Source organism: Phascolarctos cinereus, unplaced genomic scaffold (assembly GCF_003287225.1).
Source record: "Phascolarctos cinereus isolate Bilbo 61053 unplaced genomic scaffold, phaCin_HiC Scaffold_3;HRSCAF=262, whole genome shotgun sequence".
In the NCBI taxonomy this organism is placed as follows: Eukaryota; Metazoa; Chordata; class Mammalia; order Diprotodontia; family Phascolarctidae; genus Phascolarctos; species Phascolarctos cinereus.
In genome coordinates this window covers 78,216,785-78,241,609 of record NW_027555736.1, presented here as the reverse complement: position 1 = coordinate 78,241,609, position 24,825 = coordinate 78,216,785, and the positions used below count along the sequence as shown (strand labels likewise).

At 40.2% G+C, this 24,825-nt stretch overlaps 1 protein-coding gene across 1 annotated transcript in view; it reads left to right on the top strand.

Moving 5' to 3' along the window:
• The window catches only part of PLCE1 (phospholipase C epsilon 1), a 339,193-nt gene that overhangs the window by 291,375 nt on the left and 22,993 nt on the right, over positions 1-24,825 (top strand). Inside the window, exons 24-31 of the mRNA XM_020964068.2 lie at positions 2,519-2,806; positions 13,009-13,172; positions 13,838-14,099; positions 15,038-15,136; positions 16,974-16,993; positions 18,606-18,734; positions 22,096-22,305; positions 23,715-23,873. Of these exons, the coding sequence (XP_020819727.1) occupies positions 2,519-2,806; positions 13,009-13,172; positions 13,838-14,099; positions 15,038-15,136; positions 16,974-16,993; positions 18,606-18,734; positions 22,096-22,305; positions 23,715-23,873 (1,331 nt within the window). The remainder of the gene's footprint in view (positions 1-2,518; positions 2,807-13,008; positions 13,173-13,837; positions 14,100-15,037; positions 15,137-16,973; positions 16,994-18,605; positions 18,735-22,095; positions 22,306-23,714; positions 23,874-24,825) is intronic.

The following is a 24,825-nucleotide window of genomic DNA, read 5'->3' as shown; positions in this document are numbered from 1 at the left end:
TTTGCCATTTCCTTCTCCAGCTCATCTTACAGATGAGGAAATTGAGACAAACAGGGTTAAGTGACTTGCCCAGGGTCACCCAGCTAGTGTCTGAGGCTAGATTTGAGTTTAAGAAGACGTCTTACTGACTTGAGGTCCAGTACTCTGTCCGCTGCACCGCCTAGCTGCCCCTCTTAGTTGCTTACCAACTTGCTTTTTCCCACAGAAGAGAATATAGATATAGTCTTTTTCATCTCTCCTTAATTGCTCCTTATAAGCAATTTGTTATCCTTTTTTTAGTTTAGTTTTTTGGGTTTTTTAAGGATTTTACTAGTAGGGCCTACACTTTGAAAATTCTGTTAGTTCTCCAACATGGACTCTCCCTTCATCCGTCCTTTTCTACTCCCCGCCTTCCCCTAAATGAATTTCATGAGTTGCCAGCCAACAAAAAATAAAAATAAGAATAAGAATTACTCTTCAATGATGTCTCTCTCCAAATTTAGCAAGTCTGTCACTGTGCCTTTTCAGTTGAATAAGCCCTCCCAAGCTCACACTCCATTGGCATAGACTAAAAGAACCCAGGTCATGGTCACACCATAATGAGCTGTTGGAGTAGAGCTTTAGTAGAGGTTACTACAAATATTGTAGGAAAACTTGTAGAGAATGTAACACCAAATGAGTCTAGCAAATCACTCAGGTTAAAAGATGAGACCTTTTGTAGGGACTTTGAGTGTGCCTCCTTCACAGAGCTTGAATTTGTCCCCTAGGTAAGTATGCAGCATCCTCATTGGTTAATATTGGCATTATATTATATCATGCCATATTATGTTGTTATCACATTATAGCTCTGAGCAGCAACCTGGACCTGTAAAAAAGAGCGAATAGAAATGCTAAAGACTGGAGAGAGATCCAGAGAGAACTGAATCAGAACAGAGTCCTGAGGAGTGCAAGCTCATATTGGAGGAAGGAAGGGGATGAAGCTTGTATAGCTAAATTGAATTGAACTGATGGGGACTATGCTTATAATTGAAGTTCCAAAGTCATCATCTTTTAACCTTTTTAAGCTACTCAAGCTTACCTCTTGGTCATATCTCCTGTACATTCAGGGGCCTGAAATAATAATAGAAAATGAAGAGCAGGTTTAGAGAAGTCCCACAATTAATCAAGCTCTCGGGAACCGGCCCTTAATCTTTCTTGGTTTACTTTTCTTTGTTTGGCTATCCTTTTTTCCATATTTTGTACTTAGTTAACCAGCCCACTCCTTTCTGGGCTGAAATGTGGCATCAAGCTCTAGATTTCTGATTGAAGTAGAGTTGTCTGGCACAACGGTTAGAATATGATTCTCCAACCTTAGCTGTAAGTATGGAGCCTCCAGGATGGCAGGGATTATCTGTCTCTGCTGCTCTTCCTCCCCAGTAAATCCTCACAGGGACTTCACATCTGCTGGATTTTCAACAAAAACCTTGTAGTCAGTTACCTTCCTCCTGAGTTATCTTACTGAACAATGACTTACAGAAGAGTTGTCTTTGCCCTGAGATAGCTTAGATAAGAAAGAACCTATTCTAATAGACTTCTAACATCTTCCCCTAGGCTTCAACATCCTGCCCTTATCTCTTAAAGTTTTCTCTCCTTAAGAGACTAGCCCCATAGATATTCATCTCTGTCTTCCTCTCCCTTCCTTTCTTTCCATCTCCTTCTCCCCCCACCCCCTCCTTCCCTTAAGGTCACATTTCCATGATGCCTGTCCTTCAGCTTTTAGACCTGTTCTGTTCCCCAGTCCTAATAGACCTGACTTTCTACCCCCAGTAGACCTCCATTGGAGTTCTTGGTGGGATGCCCTGGCTTCCTAGTTCCTTGGCATAGCTGAGATAAATGATATGCCCTGGATTTTGGCTGAGGCCTCCAAAAGAACCCTGTCATAGCTGTTCCCTAAATTATCTTGTATTTTGTTATCTCTTCCTAATGTTGTATCCCCTAGTAGAATGTGAGCTCCTTGAGGCCAGTGACTGGTATGGTTTTTTTAATCTGTATAACCCCACACCCAGTACAATACTTTGAACACATTAGGTTAATTATTAGCTTAATAAAGGCTCACATAAGTGAATGGAACCAATGCATATCTGACACCTTCTCCGCACCCACTTCCCTCTGCAACTTACTTCCCTGTTCTTATTAGTAAATCACAGTTTATGTCCCTTGCCCAAGAGGATAGTTCACTAGAATTCAGGTTTACACACACACACACACACAATAGATATAGATATAGATAGATAGATAGATAGATAGATAGATAGATAGATAGATAGATAGATAGACAGACAGACAGATAGATATCTCTTCAACTTTCCAAATAGTATCAGACATTACATCCCTCAGTATGGACAGGGTCATGGCGTCACAGTACAAACCAGTATACCTGTATAAGAAGAACCTAAGTTGACTTGGAAATTCTGCAGTTCTTTCATGTGAGCCTTGGGCAGTTATGATTTCACATTGTCATTCAAATGGATTCATGGTTCTGATCTTTGTGGGGCTTTAGGTTCCTTTGATGGCACGCGGCAGACCTGGGAAGAGGTTTGTTCTCTCAGCACAGCCCCGTCACTCAGCGCTATCATTAGGACGCCAAAATGCTACCACATCTCGTCCCTGAATGAGAATGCTGCCAAGCGACTGTGCCGCCGGTATTCCCAGAAACTGATAGAGCACACCGCCTGCCAGCTGCTGAGAACATACCCTGCTGCCACACGCATCGACTCTTCCAACCCCAACCCCCTCTTGTTCTGGCTGCATGGGATACAGCTGGTCGCACTCAACTACCAAACAGACGGTAAGGCTGGATGGATTCAGTGTGACTGCTTTATTACCGATTCTGTTTGATACTAGTTTGTAAACATAAATAGATGAAGTGCAGCATAGGATACAAGGGTATGGAATGAACATAAAAAGTCAAATGCCGTGGAGCCCATCATGATACTTTGTCTCTCAGCTCCTGGTTTTTTTCACTGACTCCCCCTCATTCCTGGAGTGCTTGCCCTCTTAGGATCTCTGGTTTCCTGCAAAACCTAGACCAGGCACTCTTTACATAAATCCTTGCCTGACCCCAACCCTCCTTCCCCTTCCCCTCCAGCCATTAGTGCCTCCTTTTCCAAAACTCAGTTGTGTTAGCTTCATCTGAATTCTGTCTGTGCATGTTATGGATGTGTGTCATCTCCCCTGCAAGAGCATGAGGACAGGGGCTGCTTCCCTGTTGTCTTTATATCCCTGGCACTCAGCACAGGTACTTCAAAGGCACCTGATGAATGCTTGTTGATTGATTGATTAAATGGTAGGAGGATACTGGTTTATAGTAGGGAGAATGATATTTTGGATAAATCGTTGGTGTTAAGCTCAAGTGTGATGATAGAATCAAAGAGAAGTTGTAGAATCATGGAAAGGCCCACATGTGGTTGTCTGGTTCTGATCCCTGTTTCAGGAATACTTATTCCTAAAACCACTGGAGACAGATAGGGTTGGTCCTATTTGTAGATATTTGTCAGGTAGGAATCTCATACCATCCCAGTCCCCTCTATTAGAATCCCTGCCTTTATGTAGCTTCATAAGGTTTACCAAGTGCTTTCATCACAGCAGTTCTGGGAGACATCATGTTCCAAGAGTTCAGTGGATCTGTGATCCCATCAGTGTGGCAGTAAGAGAGATGACAAAGCATGCTTGCTTTCTCATCGTGAGCAACTTGGTGTCCTCCCTTTAATCTCCCACCCACAGTCCTGGGGCACCTTCTTCTATTTTCTTGATATGGCATGAATACAAATGGAAAACATGTACTGTCTGCTGATTACACGTTGTTCCTTGATGCCTTCACATGATGTGTCATGCTTGCAGTAAGTAAATTCCTTCTGCGCAATCAAGTTTTTTTCCAAGTAGGCCCATTTTTGTTGATTACCTTGGAGATTGAAGTAGTCATTGTGCTCCTGATCACATTAATAAAACATTCTATAAATTAAGGAATGAGTGGTAGGAGACATTTTTGCCAGTTTTACATGATGCTGAAAATAACAAATGATGCTTAAAATTCTTTGTCCATATTGATTTTTATAAGCTCCTAGATTCCAGGTTCAGTGACAGAATCACAGAATTTGAGAATTGGAAGAGACCTTAGCAGCCATCTAGTCAATCAATCAACATTTATTAAGTGCCTACCATGTGCCCGGCACTGGGAAGTAAATAAATTAAAAATAAATGAATGAATAGACAAAATTTTAAATAAGACAGGCCCTGCCTTCAGGAGTTTACACTCTTATGAGGGAAGATAACACATGTGGTGGAAAAGCCAGAGAAGCCCCAAAGCAGCCCAGCCAATACAGATAAAGAATCCCCATCACCACATATCTTACAAGTGGTACTCCAGTCTGTGCTGGAGGACATTAGAGAATCCACCAGGGCCTGAGGCTGGTCAGTCCACTTGTGGACAGCTCTTGTCGTTGGGAAGATTTTTCTTGACGCCCAGCCGACACTGTGCTCTTTGCCTCTTCTACCCATTGCTCCTCCTTCAACCCTATGTGACCAAACAGAGCAAGTCTACTCTCCTCAACATGAAGCCCTTCAGCTCCTGAGGACAGCGATCACATCCCCTCTGGGACTCCTTTTCTCCAGGCCAAGCTGTCCTGGTCTTTCAGCCTCAAGGCCCTTCACTACCGGTTTATCTGGTTGCCCTGTGCTGGACATTAGCGCTCAGACTTTAACACACTACTCCAGAGGAGGTTTCACAAAGACAGTATGATGGGATGATCACCACCCTTTTCCTGGAAGTATCTGTCTTAATGTTGCCAGAGATTGTGTTAACTTTATTGATGGTCACTTCACACTGTTGACTTATCATTGAGCTGGCAGTCCACTAAAGTCCCCAGATCTTTTAAAAATAAACTGCTAACCATCTTGTACTTGTGAAATTTATTTTTTAACCCAAATATGAGATTTTACATTTATTCCTATTGAATTTCGTCTTATTAGATTCAGCCCACTGCCTTTTAAGATCCTTTTGAATCTTGATTCTGTCATCCTGTGGGTGAGCTGTTTCTCCTAGCTTTGTGTCATCTGCAGATTTTGATGAGCATGCTATCGATGCCTCAAGTGAATGACAAAAATGTTAAAAAGCACAGGGCAGAGCATGGATTCTTGGGGCACTCAACTGGAGACCACCTGCCATGCTGGCATTGAAACATTCACAGCTACTTTTTGAGTGTGACCATTTAGACATTTCTAAATGCATCTGACTGTGGTCTCATCTAATCCATAACTGTACCTTTTCCACAGAAACAGTATCAAAAAACTCACTAAGATCTCAGGAGACTATATTCATAGCATTTTCCTCTTCTAATTGCATTTTTAGGCAATCTCTGTCTTTATCGGATGTTTTGCAGAAATCCAGGTAAACTATATCTGTGATATCCCCTCATCTACCAGGTTAGTCACCCTTCCAAGGAATGAACAAAGGTTAGTTTGTGGTGCTGTGTTTTTGATGAAGTTGCACTAGCTTCATGTAGTTATCCCGTCACTTTCATCTCTTTAACGGTCTGCTCCAGAATTTACCCAAGTACTGGAGTCAAGCACACGGGCCTGTAGTTAGCAGAATTTGTTCTCTTCCGTGTTTTGAAAATTTGACAGAATTTTCCCTGCTCTCATCTTGTAGTGCCTCCCTCATTTTCCACAAAACATGTCAGTCACGTCTGCCAGCTCTTTTGTCACCTGATGAGATGGTTCCTTAGCGGAGCAGGTGACTTGGATTCTTCAAGGGCAATAACCTCACTTATCTTGGGGATCAAGTCCCTATTGACCCTTGTTTTTTCTTAGCAGAGAAAACAAACAAAATACAATTGAACAGCCCAGCCCTCATACTCTGGTCACTTAACGTTGTCCCACCTGCTGCAAGGAAAGGAAGCTCTCTTCCTGAGCTTCCTTTTCTTCCCAGTATCACACACATGCACAGCTGTTTTGTTATCCCTCATTTCCTCTGGCAGCCTCACCTTCCATTGAACATTCGTATCCCTGACTGTTTTTACAAGATCATGCTACACTACTACAGTAAAATTCTGTCATCTGCCCTTGCTTCCATCAAATACTTTTAAAAAAATCTAAGTTGGTGGCTGAGTCCCTTACATCTCTACATAGGTATCTTCAGGCAAATCTTCTTTTCCTCAGAAATGAAATTGTTTCACCTCGTGTGTTCAGAATTTTTATGTGTTTTATGTATTTTTATTTACATCTTTCCTGGGCTTATTTCCCCTATAAAATTTTAGTCCATAGGATGCTGCTTGTCTTTTCTCAGAACCCCTTGAAATCTTGTTTTCCCAAAATCTAACATTTATATTCATGCCCAGATTTCTACTCCTTTTCTATCGTTAACTCTAGAAGAAAGTCATCACTTCACCCCTGTTCCCATCTAGCAACTGGTTCCTCTCAGCTAATTAGAATCAGACCCAAAACAAAATTTCACCTTATTATTTCCTCCCCGTATTGGAGGATGAAATTGTCACCAAGACAAGGCAAAAATGTATTGCCTTCTCTACTGTTGGCAAAATCTCACTGCAACAAAAGTATAGATACCCCTATCACTGCCTATCATACCTCTGTACCAGGTGTATCAGGTTCCTCGATTCCTCCCCATCTATTTCCTCTCTCTTTAGGTGGCCTATAATATACTCCAGGGGCATAATCACTTCCTGTTTTGGTCCTCACGTCTACAGATAGCTGCCTCAGGGCCCTGGGCAGGAAATCACCAACTTCTCCTCCTCTTCTCTTCTTCCTCTGACCCTGAGAGCTTTAGTCTCTCTGCATCATCACTCTTGGGAGGACAGGCATCTTATTCCCAAGTGAACTTTTATTATCAGGTCTCTCCATCATTTTCTCCATGATCTAAAAAAAAAAAAAATACATACATATGCATATATGCACATGTGTATTTCTTCATGATAAAGATATTTTTAGACATTTTATGACATTTTTCCTCATAAGGCAACATGGTTCTTTGACACATAGTAACCATATGATCCTAGGCCTTTTTAAGCTAAGGCCTTTCCAGGTTCTTACTTTAACTGAGGCAACACCATTCAGTAATTAGGACTGTTTTCTCCTGCATCTAGGGCCATCTCTAGTCATCCTGATTGATATCTTGCCACTGGACCCAGATGGGTCTGAAGAAGAAAGTGAGGCTGGTGACTTTGCACAGTCCTCCCTCACTTAAATCTAGTTCACTTGCAAGTCATGGCAATATCTTCCTGATGTCATGGTCCTCTTTGAGAACAAAGGACAAACCACACACACAACTACACATGCTCCTAGGAATGTGACAACTCTGAGACTATAAATTGCAGATATAGAAGGAATTTCCTCACCTGAGAATCCCTTTGCCAGTAAAATCACAGTCCTAGTCTCTATTCCTTGTCCTTTCCCTCATAAAATATGTCTTAATTAAAATTCAAACTATTCCTTGATACTACACACATAACAAAGATACTTAGCACACATATGTACAATGGGGTTAAACTATAGTGAGTCACTATATAACTGAGTCAAAATAACTTACAGTTGGACTTCTGCCACAGAATCCTAACACTGAGTCATGGCTTCATGAAAATATGTTATCAGCATGACTTTATTCACAACTTACTATATGTCAAGAGAGAACACGTATTTTTGCTTTTATGGAATTGGATTATCAAAGTGAATTTGATATGTGACAAAATATTTACATTTTTCATTTCTTATATCTTTTGGCATTGATTCTGGGCTTGGTTTATACATTCTAGTTTTCAGGATTGATTATAATACTTTACCTATTAGCACCCTTAGCTGTAATTCTAAAATGTTTTAAGTGAACTTTAACTAGAAAAAAATTATGTTTTTAGGAAGGGAAAATATATTTTATTTTGAATGTTCTTTCCCCCAAATGGATCCAGCACATTTCACATACACTGAATCCATTTATGTTTAGAAAATTATTACAAATTTTGTCTTAGCATCTTCCTGATTCTCCATACAACTGAGCCAGGGTGTCCCAGGATAAGCAGTCTGTTCAGCAAAGGAAACAGCTGTTGGAAAACAGAGCAAGAAAATCCCAATTTTGAGTAGCCTCCATGCATGCCACATTTATTAAGTACCTAATACATGCCAGGCACTTTGCTAGGCTTTGGAGATTCAAAGATAAAAGTGACCCTGCCCTCAAGTAGCTTACATTTTAATGGGGCCCCTAATGAGTACACATATAAGTATAAACAAAATAAATATAATTTTACAGGAGGTAGGAGCAGCTAGGGGGCTCAGGAATGGGGTGGCCCTCCAACTGAGGTTTGAAGGAAGCCAGGGATGCTGAAAGTCAGAGATGAGAGGAATATATGCCAGGCACACAACAAAGGCTAGACAAAGCCACAGAGGTAGGAGATGGTGTGTTACCTGCTAGGAACACCAAGACAACTATCTGGGCTAGACTGGAGGGCATGTGAAAAGATGTAGAATAAGCCTGAAAAGGTAGATGGGGCCACGTCAGAAAGAATTTGAAATGCCAGACGGGGTCCATATTTGCTCCTAGTGTGGATAAGGAGCCCCTGGAATTTGTTGAGAAGCAAAGTAACAGTCAGGATTGTGCTTTATTTAGGAATACAATTATGCAGAGAATGGATTGGAGAGAATAGTGGTTATACCTCAACTCCCAACAAAGACACTCTGCTTGTGGTCAGAACTGGAACAATTAATTACCCCTTCCCTGCCTTTCTTATACTACCAGAAAACTGTACAGTGGGGTTGTGCTTCAGCTCCCTTACTCTAAAAAGAATTAGCCTTGCTCTCTTTCTGAATCTCAGGCCACTTTACAATGAAAGTATCAGTAGCAGCTTCTTTCTGTGTGAAGAAAATGATACAGAAATTGATTAAGTGAGAAGTCACTGACAGAGCCAGGACCTTGCCCTAAGATTTCTTCATCCAGGTTTTTTTTCTACCAGATGATAATTCTACTTCTATGCACGTGATTAGTCTTAAAACATAGAGATATTGGAAAAACCTTTATTAGAGGATAGCAAATTTACTCTCCATGAAATGTCCCATGGAGTAACAGTAGGCATTTCCCCGTAGCTATCTGACTTCTCAATTATGGAATACCATAGGCTAGTCAACCCTATAATATATTAAGTTACACAAAGTCCTAGCTGACCCACAGAATCCTAGGGTTACTTAAGGAATTAAGAGACCATATAAAAGCAGACTGAGGACCTCTGTGGGTATAGACTAAAGCTGATCTTTTCCAAATCATCCTACCAGTTCTAGGGTACCTAACATGGAATCCTATAGTTTTTTGGGGGGGTCATGGATCCTTTTCAGAATAATGTTTTTAAATGCATTTTAAAAAACTGTAATATTACAAAGGAAACCAATATTATTGAAGTAAAGTTATCAAAATATTTTAAAAGTAAGTTCACAGATACCAGGTTGCAAATAAAACAAAATAACCCATTTCTCTTCCATTCTGTGTGGCTGAGATCAAATCCCAACTGCTAAAGCCACATGTGTGAACTTGGATCAATTCCTTAACCTCTTCTGGCTTTAGTTTCCTCATTTGTACAATGAAGAGAGTTGATGAGGTCACCTCTCAAGTCCCTTCCGGCTCTCTTTTTCTGGTCCTGTAATAATATGCCCACAGCAATATGCAGAGGTCCCTCACCAGGGAGAACCCGAAACTTGCATTAGCTTGCCAATTAACGAATTTGGGTGCAAAAATAGTAGAAAGGAGACGCCCTGATTCTCCTCTTCAAATGAGAACCCATCTGTGACATTACCTAGAGGGCAAGGTGTGGGCTTTGAGTTGTTCTTAGGGGTGGTGATGATCCATGTATACTGCCCAAGGCAGCTGGCTTCCCCCTCAGATAACTAGGGAGTCATTTGAGTGTGGTCATCCTTTGTTTGACCTTAGCATATACTGCCTAGTATCACATTCATTTATGTTGTTAGATTTGAAGCCCTTGGAGGGCAGGAAGTTTCTTATTTTTCCTCTTTATAGGCCCAAGGCCTAACACATTGCCTTCCACACAGTGCCTTGCACTTAAATGTTTGTTGACTGAATTTATTAAGAACAGATTTAGAAGCTTCTCTGTTACTAGCTCCAGAACCTAGTCCTTATTCCAACTGGCTTCTCACAAACAGGAGGATTTGGAAGAGATTTTTATACTAGCATCCATTGTTAGGGCTGAGCATCATTATTGAGAGTCCTGGAGGGTTAGAAGTAGAAAGACCTTCAGAGGAAATAGAGCCCAGCCTTTCATTTTACAAAGGAGGAGACTGCGCCTTAGGGGAAAGACAGACCTTCACTTCTGGAGTGATGCGTAACCCAGAAGTAGTCAAGTGGAAAGAGCCGTGTAGATTTGGAATCAGAGGAGCTGAATATGAACTCTCGCTCTGCTGCTTCCTAGCTGTGTGACCTCTGGCACAGTGCTTAACTTTTCTGGGTCTCCTTTTCTGCTTCACAAGGTTGTTGCAAAGACCAAATTAAATAAAAGATTTAAGTGCTTTAAAGTGCTATCATGGTATATGTGAAGACTTAAAAAGATCAGATGTGGAAGTGTACCTCCAATCACAACCAAAGCCCTGGATACACTGTATTCATGAGGATAATGATTGGGAGGCGTAAGATGGTTTTTTCCCAGCACCCCTGCTCCCCAAAAAGGGACATCACCATTATGGGAGAGGAACCATGAATGAAAATGAAGTGATAGTTTTCTTATCTGCAAAGTAGAGTTGATAATGATAACACCTACTTTACAGGGATTTTGCAAAGGTCAAAGAAATAATAGATCTAAAGTACTTTATAAATGTTAGCTCTTATTGTGATAGAGTTGATATGACAATCTTAGCACTTTATAGGAGGCTTTATTTGCATCCATTGTCTCATTTGTCTCTTACTACCCAGAGAGATGAATATTTTATTATCCCATTTTATAGTTGAGGAATCTAAAATCATCATTAATGATCACTCTCACATAGTGGTTTTATCCTGTTTTGTTTTGTTTTAGGAGTTTGGGGGAGTGCATCAACAGCTCAAATAATACACACATGAATACAGCATCTACAGAGTTTTTGTTGCATTTGGCAGTATACATCTGCATCTTACCTTTATAAGAGTTGACATGTTAGAAATTCATTCTGAACATAGCTAGAAAACTCAGGGGGAACACTGGGTCCTGTGTGGCTCGTAAACCTTCTGCTCTCTTGTGCAAAGACAAACCCAAAACCATAAAATAAGCATTTAAATCTGGGAGAGACCTAGTAATAGTGAAAGAATAACCAAACAGCCCATCAAACAATATTGCCTATTAAGCTGGGACATGAAATCCCAAGAGAAGCCACAAGGATGCCAAAAGTTCCTGACTGATTGGATTGTGTAGTTCCTTGAGTCATGTGTGATTGTGATTAATTTTAAAAATTTAATCAGAAATAAAGGCATTTTAGTACTGTGGTATCACTCCATACATTGCAATTGGGAGCTTAAGCAAATACATGGTATCATCTAACTTTTTCTTAGACATATTTTTATGGTACATAGGAAACATCATACATTGGATTATCTGTGCAATTAAATGTCTGGAGTAAAAAAGCGAGTTATAACTGCAGCTATGGAGTTAAAAACAACTATAATAACAACAGATCTACATTAAGTACACCAAAAAAAGACTCCAAAGGAGTCATGGAAATAAGCAAAACCATATAGTTACTTCTGTGTTGTAAATACATTTAATTTTGCAATAAATTATCAGGGAATTAATAATAATAATAATAATAATAATAGTAAAGTAGTTGTTGTTCAGTCATTCAGTCGTGTCTGCCTCTTCATGACCATGTGGCCCAAAGCACACCAAAACTGTCCATGGGATTTTCTTGGCAAAGATACTGGAGTGGTTTTGCCATTTCTTCTCCAGTGGACTAAGGCCAGAGGTTAAGTGACTTGCCCAGGGTCACACAACTAATGAGTGTTTGAGGCCTTATTTGAACTCAGGTTTTCCTAACTCCAGACCTACCACTCTATCCACTGAACCACCCAGCTGTCTAATTAAAAAAAAAATCTAACATTTATATAGTGCTTACTGTGTGCCAGGTACTGTCCTAAGTGCTTTACAGATATTATATGTTCCTCACAACAACCCTGGGAAGTAGGTGCTATGATTATCCCCATTTTGCAGATGGGGATACTGAGACAAGACAGGTTAAATGACTTGTTTAGGGTCACACAGCTAGTCAGTGTCAAAGGTTGTATTTGACCTCAGGTCTTCCTGACTCCAGGCCCAGCACTCTATCCACTGAGCCAGTACTTAGCTGACTTCTAAGTAGAAGTGTATGGGCTTATGGATGATAATCTACAGTCTGATATTTTTTCTTTTTTAAAATGTTCTTTATATGTAGTACTTGAATTATTGTGCCTACTAGTGGAAGTTAACTTAAAATTAATTTGAAAAAAATAAGAAAAACAGTTATTCTTTCCTAAAATTCAGGATACTTACAAGATTGAGCATATGTGACAATTCCTTTGTGGGTAAATCAATTCCAGGATAGTTCATGCTGACCTAGAGTGCTGATTGTATACATATTGCTTTACCATTTTTAATCTCAGAAAAAATTGGTGCAGAATAAGTAGAGTAGAATTATACCATACCTACCCTCACTAATTTGGCTCCACAAAAACCAATGTATTTGGCAAAAGAACATTACAGAGAACAGTGAGTTCCATAAAAATGTTAGAATTGACACCTTAAAGTAACTCTGATACCAAGACTTGGTGTCAGAATATAATCACATAATATAATCACAGAATCTCACAGCTGGAACAGTCCTGAGAGGTCCTCGAGTTAATCCAATGCATGCCTGACATGATTGGGAAATGATAAGGCAAATATGGGACATGGGCTATGCCTGTAAACATTTGACAGAAGAGCAATGGGTTTCCCTTGATCCACATTTTGGTATCTTATTAATGGCCTTTTTTTTTTCATCTTGTAGATCTCTCCTTACACTTAAATGCAGCAATGTTTGAAGCGAATGGTGGCTGTGGTTATGTTTTGAAGCCCCCTGTCTTATGGGACAAGAGCTGTGCTATGTATCAGCAGTTTTCTCCGTTGGAAAGAGATATGGAAAACATGGAGCCTGCTCTCTATTCTTTAACTGTGAGTATTACTGTGAATAGAAGTTGGAGTTTTAAATCCTCTTTTAGCGACTTGAAGGGAAACAAACCTATCATTGTAAGACTTTAGTTTGTCAGGCTTATCTTTAGAACCCTGATAAACAAGTAGAATTCCCTGGTTAGGAAGGAGAATTGTTTGGATTATTTATGAGCTATTTGTTATCCTTTATTGTTGCCATTGGGGGCTTGTATGGTTCTGAGAGATTCGTTTACTCAAATCTGTGAAGACCAAGATATGAGTGATATTCCAAGATTTTCCAGACTAAGTTTGGTAGAGCCCCAAAAGACTGAATTTTTTCAGTCAGCCCTCAAAACCAGACCCAGTTCCTGTAAACCCCAGACTGAGACTCCCCCAGCCTTTTTTCTGTGGCTCTTTACATCCAGCTGGGGGAGGAGCTGAGGGGGGCTCTACGGGGAGCATCCTGTGAAGCCTCAGTGCCCACCATCCAAAAGTGCTGTGGTGCATGTCGTTAATCTCTGGGTAAGCCTAGCAGGCTCAGCAGGAAGTCTCTTTCCCTTGTCCCCTGTTCCCCATCAATCCCTACACAGGGAGTTAGCTTTTTTTTTTTAAATTCACAGGCAGACTTGGATGAGCGTCTTTGGTGTCTTTTCAATTATTGGTGACTTTGATCCTTCTCTTTACGTCAGATTGTCTCTGGTCAGAATGTGTGTCCTAGTAACAGCACAGGAAGTCCGTGTATTGAAATTGATGTCCTGGGAATGCCACTGGATAGCTGCCATTTCCGCACTAAACCCATTCATCGAAATACTCTTAACCCCATGTGGAATGAACAGTTTCTGTTCCGAGTTCATTTTGAAGATCTTGTATTTCTTCGTTTTGCCGTTGTTGAAAACAACAGTTCAGCTGTAACTGCCCAAAGAATCATTCCACTAAAGGCTTTAAAAAGAGGTAGAAGAAAATCTCATTTGTTTAAACATTGATTGAGCGCATCTCAAAATAAATTTTTCTGATATATTTGCAATATCTTTTACAGAATGTGGCCTTTCTGACTGCAATAGAGTTTGCAAATGTTACTAAGAGGGGATATGGAGGGCAGTGGATGGAGAACTCCCTCCTCCACAATCCCCACTTCCCTTCTCCCCCTCAAACCATAGCCCCCCCCCTCCATTCCCTGTAAGTTCTAAAGCTGTGCAGGGTGGCTTGAAATGAAGGGGGGGATGACAGTGTGGGGCTGGGGGTGGAACCAGTGCCAGTCATTAAGCCACTATTGAAAGCACAGTCACACGAGAGAGGGGATTGGAGGCCAGCAGTAACTTCAGGTAGAGAATATGAAAGAAGCCCAAAAAAACAAAACAGGGGAGAAGCTGGGGTGGTCCTCTGTGTGCTTTCATATGAGCATACACAGACTACAAGACAGAGCTTCATGGAAGTTCAACATACAGTGCTCCAAAGGATCACTGTATATTTGGGGGGTTTAATGCTATCAAAGCTATTAGAAGATGAAGTAGTTTGCATTGGTGCTCATTTTAGAAAATAGAAAACATTGAATGCCCAGCCAACCTTAAAAGCAGTCACATGTCTCTACTTTTTAATTTTTCTTTGAAAATATTAGGAACTTTTGAAGGCATATTAATTCCTTTTGGTAACAAAGGCTAATTAATTGCTAATGCATGGCACTAGATAGTATCCTAGTTACCTGAGTGGCAATACTCACACCCAGCAAAAAAGGCACGTCCTCTCTGCATGGCTAAGCAGTGTAACCATCTCCTCTCATCAAGAAACAAGTCATTCTGCACTTTCTTTGAGGTTCCTGCCTTGGGAAAGTTGGCTCAGAACAGGAACAAATGTCTAGTGGACAGGTTTCACCCAGTTGTGTGTTGTTTTAGGATATCGTCATCTTCAGCTGAGAAATCTACATAACGAAGTCTTAGAAATCTCTAGCTTGTTCATAAACAGCAGGAGGATGGAAGAAAATTCCAGTGGCAGTGCTGTGCAGCATCTTTGGTAACTAAACTCAAATGTTAATGTCATATTTTCCTTGCTCTGTGTTAATGCTTAGGTGTTATTCCCATGCCCTAAACCCATCCCCTTCTCTCTCCATCTCTCACATACATATACACCACATGCCTGCACACAGACATACACAATTTTTTCCCTGACTTTCACCTGCTTGTCCACCACCTAGAGCGAAACAGGGTATACTAGAACCATTACCAAGCTAGATAATAATAATAATAATAATGATGATGGCTAACATTTATATAGTACTTACTATGTGTCTGATAACATGCTAAGTGCTTCACAATTATTATCTCATTTAATTCTCACAATAACCCTATAAGGGAGGTACTGTTATTATCTTGGTTTTAGAGGTGAGGAAACTGAAGCAAATAGGACTAAGTGACTTGCCCAGGTCACACAGCTAGGAAGTATCTGAAGTCAGATTTGAACTTGGGAAGGTGAGTCTTCCTGACTCCAGGCCCAAGGGGCTCTATCCACTGTGACACCAGCTGCAAGGCCCACCTGGGACACTAACTCTGACAATTGGCAAGTTACTGAAGTCAACTGAGCCTTAGTGTATTCAGCTATAAAGAGAGGGAGTTGGACCACATCTCAGACACTCCTTCTAGCTCTAGAAGTTGTGTGATCTCAATATTCTAAAAAGATTTCGAAGCACATGCTGAGGACCCGCCTGATCACATTTTTAGCTCCTGAGCTGCCAAGAAGTGGTAGCCAAGACCCAGCAGCCACAACCCCACCTTGCATTTGACTGAACAGATCAGTCTGAACCACACTTCCCCTGATTCATGAAGCATTGTTGCTTTTCAGTCTTCTTGTGCCAGAGTTCAGCCAGTTGATCAGTAAGAAGAAAGTATCCGAACTCAGAGGACACTGTACCTCGACTCTAAGAGAACCCAGTGAATCACACTTTAATGAAAACAAGAGGAGAAATACGTCTTACTTTATTAAGTGAAATTTAGTTACCATTTCTTACTCTTCATTTTCAGGCTCTACCTTATACTCACACTGATATTTATGCCCCTTGTTCCCCTGTCAGGCAAATGTCCCTCCCCTGCCTCTTTTTTTTCCTTTCTAAGTAGTGGATTCATTCATTAATTTAATTATTCAACAAACATTTGTTAAAGGCCTCCTCTTTAGGAGCATGTGCAGTGAGGCAGTGTGGTATAATGGAGAGGGTTCTGAGCTTGGCAATGAGTGGCATGGGTTCCACTCCTATGTCTGATACTACTGTGTGACCATGATTATATCACTTAACTTCTCTGAGGATCAATCTCTTTGTCTGTAAAATTGGAATAATAATACATTTAGCACCTAATCTCTAGGTGTTGTTGTGAGGCTCAAGTGAAATAATGTTTGCAGAGCATGTGGCAAGCTTTAAAACACTCAACAAATGCCCCTGGGAAATGCCGGAGGAAGTGAAAAGATAAACAGAACTGGGCCCTCCTTCTTCACCACAGTCCCATGCTTGGGATTAGTCAAGACGCCTGAAGTCACCCTGGGGAGCCCAGGATCCCAGGGACCACACTGCTACAGTTTCTCATGAAGGACCTCCACTTCCGGTCTCTGTGCCTTCCTAGACTGTCCCCTGTGCCTGCACAGTCCTTTCTTCTACTTGGCCTCTTAGAATTCTCAGTTTCATTCAAAGCTAAGCTCAAATAGCACTTTCTCTCCCTTTTCCCCCACCTCCCCTAGGGTAAGGGGCTAGTGTGGGACATGAGACAAGGCAGAGGATGTCCCCAAACTGTATCATTGTGAGCTTCTCCAAGTGTTTGGGCTGTCCAGAGGTCCCATTTCTCCTAGCCACAGTAGTGGCAGCAGCAGCATGGTGTTACCTATATCTTTGAAGCGTGACTGTTCTCTGCTTTGAAGGAAGTAGAGAATGGTGACATCTAGGTTGAACATGGTGTGATGATGTTCTGAACAAGGGTGTTGCCACAAAGTAGAGAGAAGGGGATGGATGTGAGAGATGATATGGAAGTAGAACTGACAGAACTGGGGGCTAATTACATAGGTGCTGTAAATGAGAAGTTGAAGATCACACTGCTATAATCTTGGGTGGGTGACCAAAAAGATGGTGATGCCTTTGACAGCAATAGGGTAATGTGAAAGAGGAGAGGTTGGTTCAGGGAGATAATAAATCCTGCTTTGGGCATGTCGAATCTGAAATGCCTATGGACAACAAGGTCTAAATATCCAAAAAGTACCCAAAAGTATTCAAAAGGAACTCAGAAGAAAAATTTAGGCTAAATATGTAGATCTGGGAAGCATCTGCATAAAGATCATAATTAAACCCCTGGGAAATGATTAATTCACTAAGAGAGACTAGAGAAAGAAATGAAGAGGGCCCAGGTCAGGGCTTTGGTACATACCCACACTTAGGGGATAGAATACCGGATGACGATCAAATAAATGAGACTGGAGAAGGCTGAGCCAGACAGATAAAAGGAAAATAAACAGAGAGGAATGTCATGAAAAGCCAGAGGTAAGAAGCCTTCTCTGATTTGTTAGGGTGGGAGTATTCTTGGAATCGTCTGCCACCAACACAAGCATTCCCAGCCTGAGTGATGGGAGTAGAGGTTGGGAGCAGGAAAAGAAGGAGAATTGATGGACTTTGAAGCGAGATTCTCTAACCCTAAAGAATTCTTGTCTGATGGAGCCTGTTACTGAGAGGAGGCAAATAAGAAGGATCTGCTTCTCTTACTTTTAGCAATAGTATCAGAACAACTAGCAGAAGCTCCTCCAGCAAGGCAGGGGGATCTTGGGAAGCTTTTACTTTGATGCTGACTCTGCTGCTGCTCCCACAGAGACAGAAGTTTGAGAGATTGGGGTCCGTGGCACTAAGAACCTGAGTGAGGGTGCATTCAGGTTTTTTAGCAGTGAATCAATCAGCAAACATTTATTAAGCACCTCCTGTGTGCTAGGCACTGGAGATACAAAGACCAACGAATGAAACAAAGTCTACTCTCAGGAGCCCACCATCATAACGGGTCAGACGACATGGACATTCATGACTATATACAAAATAGAGACAAAATAAATATAAGGTAATGTTAGGAAGGGAAAAAGCAATAGGATGCCAGACTGAATACATGAGGGAATTACAAAGTTCTAAGTAACTAACACTATACACCCTGGACATAATAGACACTCAATAAATGTTTATTGATCGAATGAATAAATAATGAATTAGGATCAAAAGGAACTTGAAGGAAAGACCCACCATCTAAAATAGGAAAAGAGGCTATGGCTGCAAGGTCATCAGTGTTTAAGGTGCTCACTGCCAAGTGTTCCAATTTTAATGGTTTTAAAGAAGAATGCACCATGCACTCTAATTATGAGTAATTGTAAACATAATCTCAAAATAGTCTACATTATTTAGACTAAAAAGAGTCTGAATTACTACACAAATGATATAAATATTCTATCTGACAGATGTTCAGCACAGAAGAAAGAAAAGGTCTGGTGACATACAAGGTCACAGTACATGGGATTCCAGGTCCAGAGCCTTTTACCACTTTCATTATAAATAAAGAGACTAAAGCAAAGCAGCTTCTTCACCAAGTAAGTTCACAAAGCACTTGGTTGTAAAAATCTAATAATTTAATCTCTCTGTTTTTATATACACACACACACACATACATACATACATACATACATACATACATACATACACACATGCATGCCCTCACCAGAGCTTTCCTCTGAAGCTTCATTGGAGTATGAAGGTGGCCATGGATTATCAAATTCTATGCCATCAGAATGTAAGATCCAACAGGCCCATCTACCAAACTATTGCATTACTGTGTAAGTACTGTGTTCTCCTGGTTCTGCTCACTTCACTTTACATCAGTCCATATAAGTCTTTCCATGATTTTCTGAAATCAGCCCACTTATCATTTCTTATAGCACAATAGTGTTCCATTACAATCATATATCACAACTTGTTCAGCCATTCCCCAGTTAATGGGCATCCCCTCAATTTCCGATTCTTTGCTACCACAAAAAGAGCTGTTGTAAATATTTTTTGTACAAATAGTTTCTTTTCCTTTTTTTTTTTTTAAATCTCCTTAGGATGTAGACCTAGTAGTGGTGGTGGTTGCTGTTTTGTTGTTATTTACTGGATCAGTTTTATAGCTTTTTGGGCATAGTTCTGAATTGCTGTCCAGAGTGGTTAGATCAGTTCACAACTTCACCAACAACCAGTGTTAGTATCCCAAATTTCTCATATCCCCTCCAACATTTATTTCCTTTTCTGTCATGTTAACCAATCTGATAGGTATAAGGTGGTACCTCAGAGTTGTTTTAATTTTCTTTTCTCTAATTAATAGTGATTTAGAGCATGTTTTCATATGACTATAGTTTTGATTTCTTCTTCTAAAAACTGACCATTTATCAGTTAAGGAATGACTTGTATTCTTATAAACTTGATTTAGTTCTCTATATATTTGAGAAATGAGGCCTTTATCAGAGATAATTGCTGTAAAAAAAATTTTCCCAGCTTTCTGCTTTCCTTCTAACTTTGCTTACATTGGTTTTGTGTATACAAAACCTTTTTAATTTAATATAATCAAAATTATCCATTTTACATCTGGTAATGTTCTTTATCTTTTGTTTGGTCCTAAATTCTTCCCTTCTCCATAGATCCAACAGGTAAACTATTCCTTGCTGTCCTCATTTGCTTATGGTATCATCCTTAATGTTTAAATCATGTACCCATTTTGACCTTATCTTGGTATATGGTATGAGATGTTGTTCTATACCTAGTTTCTGCTGTACTGTTTTCCAGTTTTCCTGGCAGTTTTTGTCAAATAGTGAGTTCTTGTCTCAAAAATAGGGTCTTTGGATTTGTCAAACACTAAGTTACTATGGTCATTTACCACTGTGTCTTGCATACCTTATCCATTCCACTGATTCACCACTCTGTTTCTTAGACAGTACCAGATAGTTGTGATGATTACCACTTTGAAATACTGTTTAAGATCTGGTATGGCTAGGCCACCTTTCTTCACATTTGTTTTCATAAATTCTCATGACATTCTTGACCTTTTGTTCTTCTAGATGAATTTTGTTGATTTTTTTCTAGCTCTATAAAATAAATTTTTTGGTAGTTTAATTGGTATGGCCCTGAGTAAGTAAATGTAGGTAGAATTGTCATTTTTTATTATATTGGCTTGGCCTATACATGAGCAATTGATGTTTTTCCAGTTGTTTAGATCTGACTATTTGTGTAAAAAGAGTTTTGTAATTGTGTTCATATAGTTCCTGAGTCTTTGTCAGGTAGATTCCCAAGTGTTTTGTATTGTCTGCCATTATCTTAAAAGGAATTTCTCTGTCTCTTGCTGTTTCTAGCCTATTTCTTGACTTCGAACTTTATGTTAAAGTTGAGCTCTGCTTGCCTTTGAGGGGAGAGGCACCATCCCAAGCCTCAAGCTTTTTTGTGCTGCTATATTCATAGCTAGTTCTGGGGCCTGCAAGTTTTCAGTGCTTCCAAGATGTTGTGATGCAGGGAGAGGTGTGCACTGTTCTTTACTCGGGAAGAGTCTCTGCTCTCCTGCAGCTGCAAGCACTAGTGCTCCTCTCTGCCCTGGAACTGTGACCCAGAACTGTGGATGAGCAACAGAGTTCCAAAAAGCACTAGGTGCCAGTGCCAGCAAAGGGTCCCTGATCCCTTTCTGACCAGTTGTCTAATCCTTACTGTCTCTGGGCTGAGAGCTCCCAAAGCTGCTACTGCTTTCACAACTATTTCCAGGGCCTACCACTGTAGTTGCCGCCATGTGAACTCCAAGTTAGCCTTTAGCTCAGTGTCATAGACTGCCCCTGAGGACCTCCTAAATTGTCTTGGGCTGGAAAATGTCTCATCCTGACCTTTTCTTGGTCCTGCCACTACAAAATTCAATTTGAAGCATTATTTTAAAGTTGTTTGAAGAGGAATGTTGATAGAGTGTGGCTGGATTGTGGCCTCTGCCTCACCATCCTGCCATAAATTATGTTTCTTGACCTGATTTGTCTTGACGTTCAATATTGTTCTCTCCCATAAAGTCTCTTTTCTTTCCCTAGCCAGGAATTCCCAATCCCTTATCAAATCCTGTTTTTCACTTGAATCATTTTCTCCCATCCTCATTGCCCTTTTCTTCTCTTGAGCTAGTAGATACAGCCTTGATTCTTATACTGACCATGGGCCTAATATAAAGGTCATTGGCTTTCTTCAGGCCAGACTAGATCTCCTTTATTGTCATTCTGTTTTTTATCAATGGAAAGTAACTAGAGATCAGTTTATCACATTACCTAGCCTCATCTACTGTCTTACCATTAACAGTCTCTAAGATTTGGTTGTAAAGGGTAAGGTATAGGAGAGGAGGTAAAATCTACAAGGAGAATAATCCCCTGGAATGTAGTCAAAAGTGTATTACACTATAGAATTCCCAGGGACCTGCTTACGCTGAGAATTTAACTCTATAAACCTAACATTTAAAAATGATTGGGTGATACCAACATGAGAAAAAGAAATTGTCTTGATTAAGGCTGGACTAGGTTATTGGCCATTGTCATAAAAGCAAAGCATTTTTGTAGCGTTCCAAGGCTATAGAATGACAAAGGGCTAAGTTCATGGGTTGAAAAACCTAAAAGTTATTAAAACTCAACAGGGGTTGTCATTCCAGCAGTGGGAAAAGAGTTTTGCTGTCCTGGGATTATGAATAAATTGTGTTGCCGGCCAAAGTGGAAGTAAACAAGCCGTTTTGGTCATAGGAAATTGCTTAGATCTTCCAAAAAGGAATAATAGACTCACTACTCCAGAGTAGATTTAACTTGGCAGTAAATGTCAGGCATATTTTGTGCTCTACAAGAATAGATTCATTTAAAATTAAAGATTTTTATCAACTATTTAGACTATCTCACCAGTCTTTTCTTTTGTACATGTTAGATTTTGACTACTTCACAAGGTTCCATACCAATCACCACAGACTGCTTTTTGATTGAAGAAAAATATTTTATATCTAAAGAAAAAAATGACTTCAGGAAACAGCCATTCCAGAGAATAATCAGTCCAGAAGAAGAGATTGTGCAGATTTTGAACAGCTGGTTCCCAGAAGAAGGTTATGTTGGAAGGATTATTTTTAAAGTCCAGGAGGAAGTAAGTATATTCAGGAATAGCCAATACTGTAAAATCCCATAAACTCTGCCAACTAAAAATTTTTCAGTAATTCAGACCTGGTTTATGTAACTTTTGGTCGGGACCTGTGGTTCCATTAGTATAGAGAACTCCCACTGGGGTACTTCCATCTACAGATTCAAATCTATAGTTTATCTTTATCTTATAAATCTTAAAGAATTCCCCGGGGCCACTGACAGATGGATTGACTTTCCCTAGGACAGACACACACAGCAAGTGATGTCCGAGGGAGGAATTTAAGTCCTGTCATGGATAAGCATAAGTGAGCTGATTGTGAAGACAAGAAGACCTAAGTTCAAGTCATCTTCTGATTTGTCCTGGCTTTGAGATGTGAGCAAGCCACTGACTTTTCAGTGGTCTAGGCAACTTACTAAGACTGTAAATCGCAGAGAAGGTGCTGAGCTGCACGAGCAGGGGGAGAGCATCACTCAGAAGCTCCCCACTGCACTGAGCTGTTGTGAGTACAGAAAGATTAGTCTAAAATAAAACCAAGGGCTCAGAATATTTCTTCAAATATAGCTTCAAAATGGGAGCTTTGTAATTCTTATACGTTGACAGATACTTGCATTGATGATACATTTGATCATGAAAGTACATATTTTTTTTCACAAAGTCACCTTGTTTCATTTGTTAATGTCCATTAATGAAATTTACTTTATAAAATATACTTCAAAGGAATAACATTGCATTTCTTTAAAAATATCTCAGAAAAATTTTTTCAAATGTTTGGCTATGGTGGGCAAGTCTCACCACAGTTGTTAAAAAATGAATGAGGATTTATATAGTTATCTATGCAGTATGTGCCAAACTCCATTCCACTTTTTGTCAGCTGGCCTCCACAAAGATATTTGCAATCCATATCAAACTAAACATTTTCTCCCGAGAAAACTTTAGTGCAACACACACATATTCACAACCATACATACAAGCACATATATCCCATTTGTAAGTATATGTATATGGATTATATAGAATTTTAGGAATATTTAAAGGAATCACATTCAGAGGTAAGAAATGTCCTTCAGAAGTCCCAAATTACCAACACACAACATTTTCTCAATTTAACCAAGAGATGGTTTACCTTTTTTGTGATAGTTTGCATCATATTTTATATATATACATATTTTCACATTAGATATATATTTATACCCAGTTTACAGCTCACAACAACCCTGTGTGCAGAAGTGCAAGAACTATCACGCCCATTGTACAGATGAAGAAACTGAGGCTGATGAAGTTAATTAAGCTCTTTGCCCAAGTCACGCAATTAAGAATGAACACAACCCAGCATATATGTCCAGGTGTCCTAAATACCTCATGCTGCTTTTTATTTGTCGTCTTCTCTCTACTTTTTCACACTTTGTGTGCAGCAGCCAGAGGAGAAGAGTGTCTTCCAGGAAGAGAAGGAGGTGACCTTGAGCTCAGAAGATGAAAGCTTCTTTGTACAAGTCCATGATGTCTCCCCAGAGCAACCCCGCACAGTCATCAAAGCTCCCCGGGTCAGCACTGCCCAGGAGGTCATCCAGCAGGTACATTTTGTCCTTCTGGGTATTTCCTTCCCACTTTCTGAAATAAGGTTGAAGTAAATTATATACCTTAAGGGTTAATTTGATAAATAACACCCTAGCATGATGGTTTCTAATAAGAGATAGAGTGCGTCTTACGGAAACTGGAAGGAAGCCATTTTGGGAAAATCACAAAGTAATGAGGGCCCTGTCACTGGTAATGTTCAAACAGAGGCTTGACAGCCTTCCGTTAGGGATATTGTGGAGGACATTCCTACATCTGATGGGCTATATGATGAGGCCCTGTCTCACTCTTGGTATTTTATGAGTCTGAAATGAAGTAGAGACACTCAGTCTAAGTGACAGATACCCTGGATTAAGAGACAGAGGCCCTAGATGAGAAACCTGGCTTTGCTGCTTGCATAACTTTGGGCATGTTGCTTAACCTTTATTCCTCCTCTGTAAAATGAAGGAGGGTCTTTAAACTGGGAGATCTCTAAGGCCTTGAGGATCTAGAATATGTTCTTATAAGATATTGGTTAGAAGCATGTCCAACATCTTGTTTCTCTGTTCTCCCCAGAGGCAGTTAGTAAAGCGCTGGGCCTGGAGACAAGAGTTTTGCTAGCCATGTGACTCCTGATAAGTCATTCAATCTCTGTTTGCCTCAGTTTCCTCAACTGTAAGATGGGAATAATAGCACCTACTTACCAGGGTTGTTGAGAGGGTCAGATGAGATAATAATTGTGAAATGCCCAGCATACAAAAAGTGCTTAATAAAAGTATCCTTCCCTTTTGTCTTTATATCCCCAGGGGCCAGCTTATAGCACCTTGCACATAGTAGGTTGGCTGATCAGCAAGCATTTATTAAGCACCTACTATATACAAGAATTGTGCTAAGCCCTGGGGTTACAAAGAAAGGCAAAAGACAGTCTCTGCCCACCATGAGCTCATGGTGTGATGGTGAAGACAACAGGTG